This window comes from Pseudomassariella vexata (assembly GCF_002105095.1).
Source record: "Pseudomassariella vexata strain CBS 129021 chromosome Unknown BCR38scaffold_10, whole genome shotgun sequence".
Lineage (NCBI taxonomy): Eukaryota > Fungi > Ascomycota > Sordariomycetes > Amphisphaeriales > Pseudomassariaceae > Pseudomassariella > Pseudomassariella vexata.
In genome coordinates this window covers 446,714-459,668 of record NW_024467965.1, presented here as the reverse complement: position 1 = coordinate 459,668, position 12,955 = coordinate 446,714, and the positions used below count along the sequence as shown (strand labels likewise).

General features: G+C 52.9%; 3 protein-coding genes across 3 annotated transcripts; 1 reads left to right on the top strand and 2 right to left on the bottom strand.

The window, feature by feature from the left end:
- Positions 1–477: 477 nt before the first annotated feature.
- BCR38DRAFT_31939 (uncharacterized protein) lies at positions 478–2,812 on the bottom strand. Its single transcript, XM_040854752.1, has 2 exons — positions 654–2,812; positions 478–586 (listed from the first exon to the last, which is right to left on the bottom strand). Exon 1 carries the CDS (start codon positions 2,321–2,323, stop codon positions 665–667), a length of 1,659 nt encoding a protein of 552 aa, XP_040713406.1. The 5' UTR covers positions 2,324–2,812; the 3' UTR covers positions 478–586; positions 654–664.
- Positions 2,813–6,991: 4,179 nt separating this feature from the next.
- On the bottom strand, positions 6,992–8,361 carry BCR38DRAFT_348248 (N-acetylglucosamine-6-phosphate deacetylase; the record flags this gene model as incomplete). The annotated part of the gene is made up of 2 exons (XM_040856404.1): positions 6,992–7,241; positions 7,295–8,361. 2 exons carry the CDS (start codon positions 8,359–8,361, stop codon positions 6,992–6,994), a joined length of 1,317 nt encoding a protein of 438 aa, XP_040713405.1.
- An 814-nt stretch (positions 8,362–9,175) lies between these two features.
- BCR38DRAFT_439888 (glycosyl hydrolase family 3 N terminal domain-containing protein) lies at positions 9,176–12,417 on the top strand. Its single transcript, XM_040860667.1, has 4 exons — positions 9,176–9,481; positions 9,571–9,689; positions 9,757–11,031; positions 11,092–12,417. Exons 1-4 carry the CDS (start codon positions 9,432–9,434, stop codon positions 12,381–12,383), a joined length of 2,736 nt encoding a protein of 911 aa, XP_040713404.1. The 5' UTR covers positions 9,176–9,431; the 3' UTR covers positions 12,384–12,417.
- The last annotated feature ends 538 nt before the right edge of the window (positions 12,418–12,955 follow it).

Here is a 12,955-nt window from a genome sequence, read left to right as displayed (position 1 = left end):
TTCTCAAGGGTTGCCTAGGAGAATTCGGATTGGGCGGTTGAGATTATGCCGTCTATATAGTACTCTGTAGTGAAAAACTTTGGAAGGTTCTTTTTGGTCGATTGAGTTTCACATGATGTCGGCAATGATAGAACACTGGATGGCGCTCAATGTCGTGAGGCCTCTAGCAGATGGCTTCCCTGTACCTGGGTTGTGAGCTGAAGTGCCCGTCGGCATGACCTCAACGAACCTAGAGACGATCATATGTTTCCGTCCATCGGAGTGGATGCGGAAACAACCGACTACGGACGCACCGGGATCCCGTGTCGAGACATGGAACTTAAGAAGTGGTCCTCCGACCACGATCATTTCGAGCATTCTGGACTACTTCGGAGCGAGGTTTTTCCTGATCTATTTTTGCCTACTGTGGTACTGTGTACTGCTTCTAGAGTTGCTATAGAGAAGATTAAATGCCTGGAAGAACTCGCCGTGGTATAGGTATAAAGGTATAAACTGAAAGAACGCCGACAAACACTTCATGGAGGCAGTAACCATCGTGCCCCAGCCCTAGAAACGAAAACTCATTGATTCATCAGGAACTGTTTTTCTAGTGACCCGCCGCGAGACGGCCACGTCTGTTTTCTTAAGTCTAGGCTCGGTATGCCCGGGCTCACACTTTGACCGTTCACCAAATGTCATCGGAGCTCTTCACCATCTCCAATGTCGGCGTCTTGGGCTGGAGTTGTCTCATCCTCTTTCGGTCTTGTCTAGTCACTAGTGACGGAGTAATGGGAACAACTGGCGTGTAAGGCTGGTAGGGAGAATAGGGAACCGGGGCACCGGTCCATGGTGTCCGCAGTCCACCAGGAGAGAGCGGGGCTCTGTCGGCTCTCTCAAAGGTCGTCTGCTTCGTGGTTTGCATGGACGGGGAGGCCAGTGATGGTTCATATGCTCGAAGCGGCAGGGCGCCACCAGTCCGAACAGCGGACGGAGCGTTGGCTCTCGTGAACGTCGAGCCGGGTTTAGGCGTCGGCAAACCCGGCGAGAGCGGCGGGGTGTTGCGCGAGAAACTTGCACCAGGCTTTGGTGATGATGGTAAGGTTGGGAAGCGAGTAACGCCGGGTTTGGGTGACGACGGCAAACCCACCAGTGGCGTCGTAGACTTTTCCGAAATGGCAGACGCGGGATCGGGTTCAGTGGGCGCCTGAGACGGGTTGCGAGAGTGAGACCTCTGGCCCAGTTGAGCTTCGAGTCTCTCGTCAATGCTCATTGTGCTCTCCGGGGAAAAATCCGGAGGCGTGATGGGCGCCAAGTTGCGCGTCGTTCTCCGTGCATATGGATCCTGATCCGCGGGCACTGGCGGGGGAGGTGCTGGTGCATAATGACGAGGCGGGATCGTCTCCATCTCCTCTCCCTCATATCGTGGGAAAGTCCCCGACATTGGCGTCATGATGGGGGACGAAATGCTGATGCCCTTGACGGGCTTCTTTCGAGGCGACTTGAGCGCCGAGAAGAAAGTAGACGTTCGCGACTGCGTCTTTTCCGGCTGCTCAGGTTTGGCCAAATCAAGACCTGCAGGCTTATTCCGGCCCTTCCTCAGAATGCCACCCGATCTCTGAGCCACTTCGGGGGGTCTCTGGAGAGACGAGACCGAATGATCGGCCTGTTTGAGGATCGGGGCCGGAGGCTCTTCCAAGATAACGCCGGCCTGCTTTGCCTCCTCCTGCTCCATCACATACTTGTACATCTCCTCCAGCTGTTGTTGTGCCATTTCTCTGTCCGCGGCCACAACGTTCTGATCGACTAAGGGATTGATGCCGAGAGCAACGGCAGACTGAGGGGAAGATGGGTAGATATAGGGGTTCAGATCCTCGTTGTCGACTGGTGTAGGAGCCTCAATCGGCGTCGGGTGAGAAAAGTTCTTGATGGGAGACTTGGGTAAGGCGAGGGGGTAGGGGAAGTGCTCGTTCGGCTCGAATCCGGATTCGAAACCGCACTCGTAGTCGTAGACGTACTCGTTCAGATCCAACTCTCCTGCTTCGATATGTTCGCGACGTTTCTTGGCGAGGATGAGAAGGAGCGTAGCGACAATGACAAGTGAAAGAGCGTATGATCCAACTATACCGCCAATCTGCGCGGGGAGATAGGCCGGGTCTCGAAGTGCTCCAGCAGCTCCCGGGGGACCGTCTTCAGGCGCCGGCGCAGGGTCCCAGTCAATACCCAAAGGATTGTTGTTCCTCTTGGGGGTGGCAGGGGCAGAGTGGCAGAGGGTGATGAAGGCAGAAGAGGTCAAGATCACGACAGACTGTGGCGAGACGGCGGCGCTATAAAGCCCGGGTTGCATTGTGGAAGGCCCGGATCGGCACGGATGAAGTGAGATATCAACTCATTTAGACGGACCTCCTGGCGGATGAGACGAAACGCATGGTGATCGAGAATCGACCAGGTCACAGTGCAGTTTGTGGAGGACAGAGGGTATATAGCGGCTGGTGAGTTCGGTAGTGTGTCGAAGCTGGCCAGTTACAACAATACCGACATGACCACCTTGGCGCCTACATGTGAACTGCATTCTCACTTGTCCAACCCGTCAGGCACTGCATAATGGCCCATGAACAGAGCCCACAGGGGGTGATGATCGCTTGACTGTGATCTCTGTAGCAATTATTCCTTGTCATCGTTCTGGTTGGATAGCACTTTGAGATGGCGGGGGATTATAAGCGCCGGGGACACAGGCTAGCGAGGTGATTGATTGGCTGCCAGGACAAGACCGCATGCGAAGAACACCTTGGACCCCGCCAACCCGCCGTCCGCTTCTGCCGCTTCCCTGCCATTCATCAATATTCGACCCCGATTGGCAAACTTGATCTATTTCTGCCGTGTGACTGGCATTCCATGGCAGCTAGGCAGGCTGGTAGGTTGCACCTTCTTCTGGCCGTTGATTGTCAGTCCTGATGTGTTGAATAAAGAGTCCATCATGCCTCCTCCTCCTCTGCCACCGTCACAATGTGAACACACTGTTTGTCAAATCGAGTTCCACCCCACTGTGATTGAACATTCTCACGGGAGTGTGACTGGCTGAAAAGTGTGCACCAGTATTGCGGATCCCGAAGGAGTCGATACACGCCGCCTTGAGCGCCGTTAGCCCTCTGTGATCAGCGGTGACCAATGCTTGGGAAACATTGCAAGTCCGAGCGCAGGTAAGCCTGCGAGTAATGTTTCTCGAATACTTGTATGATTGGACCATGAAGTTGACGGGAGTTGAGACGACAAGAAACAAAGGGGGGCAGATTTTGGGGTCGGCGGACGGAGATGCCGGGCGGCAAAAGTTGACCATTGACAGGACAGGCCCTTATTTAGCAAGCTTCAATTGTACCGTTATCTTCCAAGGTGTGATTCCAATGCCGAAGACTCTTTGCACTAGTTCGTAATCAATTTCACCTGGGCATGGTCTGTATGGCAAAGGTCAAACCGAAGAAATCAAGAATTGAAATCAAGAACGGCCTTGAAGTCCTGAAAAGCATAGCGGGAAAAATAGCTTGCCATACTCCAACGTGGAAGTCCAAGGTCAGGTGAGAGCGTGTAAACGAAGGTGGCTTGGCGCGTCCCGCCTTCGTCAATTATCAAAACACGCGCCCTCAACGCGTGTTGACTGTGCTTGAACAGACGTACTAAACCCATTGTCATAATCCATTCATACCATTAGCACCAAGAAAAGGTTCAGAAGATTCCTAATAACGTCTCTGCTACCCTGCATTACGGACCCGCACACATGTGTTTTCTGCTATGGCGGCCACAACTAGCGATGCTATCCTCGGGTCGCTGAACAAAGCACAACGCCGCGCTGTGAGCTCCGAGGCATCAACTGTGGCAATCCTCGCAGGGCCCGGAAGCGGCAAGACTCATACGTTGACCTCTCGAGTTGTGTGGCTCGTAAACCATGTCGGACACCAGCCCTGCGACATCGTTGTCGCTACTTTCACTGTCAAAGCCTCCCGTGAAATGAAGGCGCGAATTGGCCATGCGCTGCGCAACGGACGGGAAAACAAAATCATCCTGGGCACTTTTCACAGCATTGCTCGGCGGTATCTTGCTGCTTATGGTCAACGCATCGGTCTAGACCAGAAGTTCAGTATTGCTGATGACACCGACTCCAAGGGCATTCTTGCGCGAATTTGCAAGAGGCTGGATGTGAAGGTCGACGTTCCAGTAGTCCGAGCATGGATCAGCAAGAAGAAATCAAAGGGAACCTCGGCTGATGCGGTTGGCGAATCGAAAAGTGCCAAAGAGGTGTACTCCCAAGCCCTCGAGACCTGCTATGCCGAGTATCAACAACATCTCGACCGAGCTAACTTACTCGACTATGACGATCTCCTCGTCCGCTGCGTTGAGCTGCTCCGACTTCACCCCGCTTGTGTGTCGAATATCCAGGCCGTCTTGATTGATGAATATCAAGATACAAACGGAATACAATACGAGCTGATGAAGCTCTTTGCACAGAAGAGACGTCGAATCACCATTGTTGGTGATCCTGACCAAAGTATCTACGGCTGGCGATCGGCAGAAATAAGGAATCTCCGTCGCTTTCTCAATGAATTTTCAGGCACCGAAGAGATCTCTCTTGAAGAGAATTACAGGTCATCAAGCTCCATTCTTGACGTATCTCTGAAGGTCATCCAGCAAGATAAGGACCGATATGAGAAGGCATTGCTGCCAGTCCGTGAGAAAGGCACACGGCCGGTTCTTCGCAAGCTAAAGAATCCACTGGTCGAAGCAGAGTGGATCGTGTCTGAAATCAAAAGGGTGCGGATGATGTCGGGGGGTATGGTCAACTTTGACGACTTTGCCATTCTCCTCAGGTCATCCAATCTTTCACGGCATATTGAGTCGGGTCTTGGGAAGGCTGGCATAGCCTACAGGATGATTGGTTAGTTCCCCTGCTCTGGCGAAACTCGTACTCTATTGCTAAAGTCTCCAAAGGTGGGTTCAAATTCTACGACAGGATGGAGATCAAGACTGTCCTGGACTATATGCGCATAATCTATCAACCTGGCAACAACGACGCTCTTTCTCGTATCATCAACGTCCCCAAGCGAGGCATTGGTGATGCGACAATCAAGTCATTGCTAGAAGAGGCCGAGAGGGGCTCCATGAGTCTCTGGGTCTTGCTAGACAAACATTGCCGTGGGGATCGTACGGCGAAGACCACAATCAGAAAACAAACCGAGCAAAAGATTAGTGTTGACTTCATTCGGCTCATCAAGCGCCTACGGACACGTTATTACGACTGTGATGACGGGAACCCCCCGAACTTGGTAGAGTTGATCGAACAGCTCCTTCGAGATATCCGTTTCGAGAAATTCCTAGAGGACACTTATGGTGCAGAGTATGGGTCGAGATGGGCAAATGTCCAAGAGCTTGTCAATCTCGCAGGGGAGTTCATGAGGGATCAAAACTTGACCGACGAGGACGCGCTTCCGGAAGTTGGGGAGCTGCAGCAAGTCCTCGACACCGACGTTCTAGGTCGTTTTCTGGCCAACGTGTCTTTGGCATCCGACAAGCAGACGCATGACGATGGTCAGGACGGAACCCCTGTCATCACTGTCTCTACCATACACGCAGCAAAAGGATTAGAGTGGCCAATCGTCTTCATTCCCGGCGTGTACGATGGCTCCATACCTCACATGAGAGCCGACGATCTGTCGGAAGAACGGCGCTTGCTCTATGTAGCAATGACAAGGGCAAAGGCATTGTTGTATATCAGCGCCCCTTTGCATGGTTCTTACGGCGATGGGGAAGGGTTGAAGCTATCGCCATTCATCGAGGATCTATCCGCCACCGCCTTTCTCAAAAAAGGCCCCTCATTGGGGAAGGAAGTCATGACAGAAATGGCTAGAATATTACAGCGGAGACTGCCTGAAGAGCGTGAAATTTACAGCAAACTGCCGCCAATGTTTGCGGTGGAGGACAACATCTTCCCAGTTGACCCTAGCGATCCGAAGGCCGCTGAAACCTCAACTGTGTATTCTGGTGACGGTGGTCGCGCCAAACGGCAAAAAACACACCACAACACTAGCAGTAGTAACAATACCCCCCGGGAAACCGTGGAGGGTTGGAACGCCCCATATTCAACAACGATGGACAACTCATCCACGTTCACGTTGCCCGGTTTCACAACGGCTGGCGCACAGTATGCCGTCAACTTGGTGGCTCAGAACACAGCGAAACCAACGTTACCACTTGCAACGAGACCCACGAGCAACCGACCACCTGTTCAGAGAAGTCTGCTCTCATACGGAATCAAGTCTCACGACCGGTCACAGCCAGAGCAAGCTCCAGCTCTGCCTCAGATTCAACGTAATGCAAGCAGCAACCAGCAAACCGCGCGCCGAGCGCCTCAGCCTTGGTCGAGGCAGCTCTCTGGGCCGACACGGAAACAGACGGAGCAAATTTCTAGCATAGCACCCGAGCTTTCGAACCACAAACTTGGCTCAAAGAGACTACTGACCAAACCGGCGCCAGCTAAAAGTACTCACAAAGAAGATGCTACCGGGAAAGTATATCCTCACTTCTCAAGCCCGCCTAAAGCTTCGCCTGAGAAAGCAACTCGTTCTGCAAATGAAGAGGAAGCAGTTCCTGCGGCCGAGCAGACGCGGCCCGCACCGTGCTTTCATGCCACAACTGTAAACAAACCACCGGGGTGGAGGGGTTTTAAGAAGCCTGCCGGCCTCGGACGGGAGGGCATTGCACCGATACCTTCCGTGAGGAACCCTTTCAGGCCTCTAACTATCAATCGCTCTCAACAAGAAGATTGAGGACGACACCACCTGGAGGACTAGGATGATGCAGATAAGACGCCGTACCCTAGAATAAGGGTATTTATGAATGATGACACGGCACAACCGAACATGTGTAGCTATATCTGTAACAACCTCTATAGCTGATAGGCTACTAAGACTGCATCGCAAACTTGGTGGCATCCGTACAATGCCGGTACGTGCCAAACGATTCCACTCTATGTTTGACGGGAGAACACCTTCGTTCCAAATTTCCACACCTCGTCAACAACAAGATCAAGACCATCATTGGTTTGGCTTTCCGATAAAACAACCATATCAGCATCAGCGCCATTATCCAAGCACCCTTTGAGCCCCTGCAAACCCAGCATGGCCGCGGGCGTCGTTGTGACGGCTCTCAGGGCTTGCGGTATACTCGCCCCGGTCCACTTCAGAAAATTGGATACACACTCAATCAGTGTTATCGAGCTAGCCATTCTGTTAGCCAGACAAGTCCTAAATGGGGTCTCTTTCCCGCTTACCTTCCCGCGATTTTGTCTGATCCCTCCAGGATTAACTTGGGGCCCTTCTTCACAATGTGGCTCGTACAGTCACCATTCGTCCATTCGTAGGCGCCATCAGGCAGTCCGACCATGTGCATGGCATCAGTAACGAGGATGAAGCCATCCGGGTGCGAATTGAACGCGATCTTGATAGTGGTCGGGTGGAGGTGTTCGCCGTCCGCGATGATGCCAAAGTAGGGGCGTGGCAGGCTCTCTGCTATGCCCAGGACGCCAAAGATGCCGGGGTTGCGGTGGTGCAAAGGGCGCATCGCATTGAATAGGTGCGTAATCATTGTCGCCCCGGCAGCTATGGCGGCCGACGCCTCTTCGTAGGTGGCCTCAGAGTGGCCGATCGAGTATATGACGCCTCGGCTCGTGAGTTCGGGAATCAGACGGGTCATCTGACCCAGTTCTGGTGCTGCTGTGATCATCTTGATCGATGAGGGCCTACCGGTCTCATCTGTCGTGATGTTGGATAAGCCGTAGCAATCTACCAAATCCTCGAAGCTTTGGGCTTCCCGGAGGACGTCCACGCTGTGAATGCCGTTCTTGGTTGGGTTCAGGAACGGGCCTTCTACGTGTGCGCCCAACGACTCGGCTCCGTCCTCGGCAACCTGGTAGTCTCCGGAGGGCCCAAGGAAAGGCAACGCGCTCTTATACAGCTCGCTTCGCTGGCTTGTGATAGTTGGCATATACGAGGTGACTCCTGTTTTCACCAATTGTTTGTTGACCTCCTTGATCTTTTTGGCATACACGGCAGGCTCCAACGACGTCGAAAAGTTGAATCCGAAGGCACCATTAAGCTGGCATTCAATGAAACCTGGGGACAGGATACGACCACCGAGGTTTATGGTCTCGTCGGGGAGGCAGAGGTCATCGTAGAACGCAGCTTGGCTGCGGACGACTTTCCCCGTGACGGAATTCACCCAAAGGTCTTCATCCACAAGTTTATCGCCCTTCAAGACACGGCAGTTGGTGAACTTGGTGAGGCCGTTACCGCCATTCTTTGGCGTCGACTTTGGCGACGAGGGTACCGAATGAGGCATGATAGAAATAAGTGATGAGACGTTATAGATATATTTTCCTCAAGGCTCAAGAGAGGTGTTATGTGCCGTCGAGCAGTAGGACAATGGTCCCCTGGGCAAGAATTTTGGGCTCCATAGATGGAACAACATGGACAAGGAGACTCGGACCTACCGTACTTATCATGATATCACGACGACTTACAAAGCAAAGCGGCGACAGGCCGAGCCTCGGAGACTTCGGCGGCGATCGTCGAGCAACGATAGCGATTTCAGCATAGAGGTGCGAAGACGTTGACATAAGGGTGGGGTTTTTTGGAGCACCTTTGGGCACTGTGACACTCTAACCTTGAGGTTAATGGACTGATACCAGTGGTTCAAGACATGTGAGCCATGCGATTCCTGCTATTTGTTGAACAATCGTGGCCTAGAACCAGCATCTCGGGTAACCAGACGGCTTGATAGGTAGGCATGGACAATCCGACTCATGATGGCAACAGAACCGTCTATCGGCGTCTATCGGATCCAGACACAATGTCTGACTCGCAAGCTCCGTCCGATGGTGGTGCATTGCGGCCCAGTTCGCTGGAGGCTCAAACCCGTCCACCAGCTTTTTGGATGATAACTGTAACGTTGCGATACTGGCTAGATTGTTGCCCGGATCTATCTGGATGGAAGGATGCCCCCAGTTTGAGGAGGTACGCCACACTCAAGCCAGTGCTCCCGTCACAGCTCCATAAAAGCTAGAAAAGACCCACCCAGATCCACAAAAAGGCTTGGCATATATGTAGATACTGTCCAATCATGGTCATCTCGCGTCCTCATCCTTCACCCGCTGACTTCCACAAGGGTATCTCCCGTTGTCGACAGAAGGTTTGAAGCCTGGAAGCCAGCCAACCTGAGTTCATCGTTGCATAAATCAGTCGGCTACAAGGGAAATGACTCGGCTGGTGTTTCTCCCATCGTTACACTCGCTCACGACAGAGTGACGAAACCCTCGAACTGCATCTGCCCTTCATGCGCCCACCAGCCTTCACATCAGCCCGACCCGCTGCCAGAATAACGTGACAGAACAGACCCATTTGATTCCCACCATGGCCAAGTCTGACAGCGAGTCCGATCCACTATGGCAGGATCTCAATTGGTACGTACTAAATCATGTATTCGAGCCTCTTGCTGGAGAAGCCGCAGGAGAAGGGTCCGTCGGGGTTGTGGCTAACAGGCGAGGAACAGGGCTATTGGTCAGATGCTGATTATGGGATGGGATGGCACTGAAGTCACCCCCCAAATTAGAAACCTTATCGAGCACCACCACCTGGGCTCTATCTTATTAACAGCTAAGAACCTCAAATGTACGGAGTCTTCTTAGGCCAGAATGAAATGCCTACGCGTAACTAATATCGATCCTCAACTGCATAGCCGCTCAGCAGACTGCGAGCCTGGTCCAGGAGCTTCAGACTATAGCCCACCAAGCTGGACACCCCCACCCACTCTTGATCGCGCTCGACCAGGAAAATGGCGGTGTCAACAGTCTCTTCGATGAAGACTACATCTGTCAGTTCCCCAGTGCCATGGGCATTGCTGCGACTGGCAGTCAGGAACTGGCATACAAAGTAGCCAAGGCTACGGCAACCGAAGTCTCGGCTGTTGGCGTCAATCTCATTCTCGGCCCGGTCCTAGATGTCTTGACCAATGCTCGACATCAACCCTTGGGTGTGCGAGCCGTTGGCGACGACCCGCAAGAGGCATCCCAGTATGGGATCGCAGCCATGAATGGCTACAAAGATGCTGGGGTTGCCACTTGTGGCAAGCACTTCCCATCCTATGGCAACCTTGACTTTCTCGGGAGCTCGCTCGACATGCCTATAATCACCCAAACGCTGGAAGAGCTCAGCCTGAGTGCTCTCGTTCCTTTTCGCAACGCCATTGCCTCCGGCCGTCTGGACGGCATGTTTGTGGGCGGCGTGGGTTTGCAAAACACGGGCATGAATGTCATGCATGCCTGCCTCTCAGAGCAGGTTGTTGATGATCTGCTGAGAAACGACCTGGGGTTTAAGGGTGTTGCCATCTCCGAGTGCCTAGAGATGGAGTCTCTCATCCAGGAGTATGGAGTCAAAGGTGGCACGGTCATGGCTGTTGAGGCAGGGAACGATCTCGTCCTTCTTTGCCGAGCACACGATGTGCAACTGGAGGCTATATCTGGCCTCAAGCTGGGAATCGACAACGGCATCATCTCGAAGGAGCGGGTGTTCACATCACTGAAGCGCGTACTGCGGATGAAGAACTCATGTACTTCTTGGCAAAAGGCTCTTAACCCGCCCGGGCTCTCACTGCTGTCCAAGATACATCCGACGCACCTAGCGCTTTCTCAGAAGGCTTATGAACAATCCATAACGGTCGTCAGGGATAAGGACGGTTTGCTCCCCCTTTCTCAAAGTCTTCTGCAAGAGGAGGAACTGTTGCTGCTGACGCCGCTTGTGAAGCCGCTGCCAGCCTCAGCAGCAACTAAAAGCATGATGGAGAAGTCTGCTGCAAAGAACGGCGCCCCTAACCCGCATGACAGATGGGTTCACCAGGAGCGGGGAGCAATCATGAGTGGCGAAGGGGTGTTCCGGGAGCTGGGAAGGTCAATAGCACGAACTCGTCACGGCAAATTGCTCCATACTTCATATACTGCGAATGGGTTGAGACCTGGTAAGAAAGCTTTTGTCTTCACCCAAACCACTGCCACCGTTATACGCTGACTTGTACAAGTACATGAGAACTTAATCAACAGGGCGTCCGCAATTATCATCGTCACTGCAGATGCACACCGCAATGGATACCAAGCTGGCTTCACAAAGCACGTTGCCATGATGTGCCAAATGTTACGAGCGACGGGCCAAAAGAAGTCCCTGATCGTCGTTGCTGTGAGCTCGCCATATGACTTCGTCATGGACAAATCCATCGGCACTTATATCTGCACATTCGACTTTACGGAAACTGCCATGGCCTCTCTCGTCCGGGCGCTGTACGGCGAATTCATCCCGCAAGGATCAATGCCTGGGACGATGAGGAAAAGCAAGAAAGTTTCGAAGAATCGCCAACGGTGGCTCGTAGAGAGTTACAACCGAGACCGGGACAGTCAGGGGCTCGATGAGCTGATCAAGGTTTTGGCAAGGTCAAGCACGCCGAGTCTGCCATACCTCACAACCACGTCTCATTCACTCGAGTTATTCAATCCCAGCATCGAAGAAACGCATTTCGTCGTCCGTAATAGTAGCACCCAAGCGCTCTACGGATTCGTCGCCACGTACTTTGTCCATGGAGTAGGGGCTATAGGCGCCATCTTTGTGGACCCATCAAAACGGAACGTATCCATCGGCAGGTCACTACACAGCCGCGCTCTCCGGGTTCTGCTACAAAAGCCGGGCCTCAAGAAGCTGCAACTGGGACTTTCATTTCCGGGAGTGTTTCTGGGAATTCCGGTCGACGAGAGCGGCAGTAGCAAAAGTTGGTTCACGAACATGGGCTGGGATACCCAATTCCCGAGGCGCATGACGAACCTCACAATAGAAGACCTCTCGTCGTGGTCCGCGCCAGAAGGTCTGCTTGGCAGCATTCAGCGTGCGCTCATCAGCTTTGATCTCATCCATGGACTCGATAACGCCGAGTCGGTTCTGACCCATGTATCGACGTACGCCAGTCCGGACGTGGTCGAGCTGTACCGGTTTGCCCTGGCCCGCAGCCTCCTGGATCACAAGAGCTGCGGCGTCGTGCGCGCCAAGAGCACCGACGGAAGCATCCTCGGAACCGTCATCATTTGCACGACCGGAAGCCAGCTGGCGACACATGTCCCCTCTCTTCACCCCGTCGGCGACGAGAGAGTGGGCGGTATCCTGGCGCCGATCGTGCCTGCCACCGCCCAAACGGTGCTGCTGCTGCAGGGCCTCGCGTTCATGGGTGTACGGCAGAACAAGGGACATAAATCGGCGCGGAGTGTGCTGAGTTGGGTAAGCCAAGGTTTCGACATTTCGTGTTTGTTGATGCGGAATGAAAGCGGCTAACTGGATGAACAGGTGCTCGACGAGTTTATTGAACCTCTTGCTGCGATGGGATTCGAGGCCCAGCAAACATTTGATGAGATCACAAATTCTCCCGAGCATGCAAGTTTTACCATGGATGTATGATGTGGTCCAGTGTGCTAATCATTGTCCGCACAGTGGTCTGCATTGACATGATAGGAATGACACGCTGCAATTGGAAGTTCACTTGGTAGGGCCACGATATAAAGCCACGTATTTTACGTACTTACGTAGTTGGTATGGATGTCCATGCGGATGTTTTTGTCATTTTTTGAACAAATATTTGGTGTGCAGAGCTTCAAAATTCTAATGTACTCCGATTGCATGGTAGTCCTCCTCGGTTGCTTGTGTGCTGCAGCATCAGAATGTGCCCAAGGGAGGTTTCCCATACTTTCAGCGTTGGAGTTCTGATTTCCGCTTCTATCTTTTGAGAAGCCACATCTGCATAATGCCTCAACTAACGTCCGTAACTGACTTTGGATCATTGAAACTACACCTAGGTCTTCACAACGGCTCGCCCACTCGAGTAAGCCGTGCTTTCAGCTGATGCTTCA

Coding starts and splice junctions, on each gene's coding strand:
- BCR38DRAFT_31939 (XM_040854752.1), bottom strand. CDS start 2,323: ATGCAACCCGGGCTTTATAGCGCCGCCGTCTCGCCACAGTCTGTCGTG.
- BCR38DRAFT_439888 (XM_040860667.1), top strand. CDS start 9,432: ATGGCCAAGTCTGACAGCGAGTCCGATCCACTATGGCAGGATCTCAAT. Junction 9,482..9,570: donor CTATGGCAGGATCTCAATTG/GTACGTACTAAA, acceptor GGCGAGGAACAG/GGCTATTGGTCAGATGCTGA. Junction 9,690..9,756: donor AACAGCTAAGAACCTCAAAT/GTACGGAGTCTT, acceptor TCAACTGCATAG/CCGCTCAGCAGACTGCGAGC.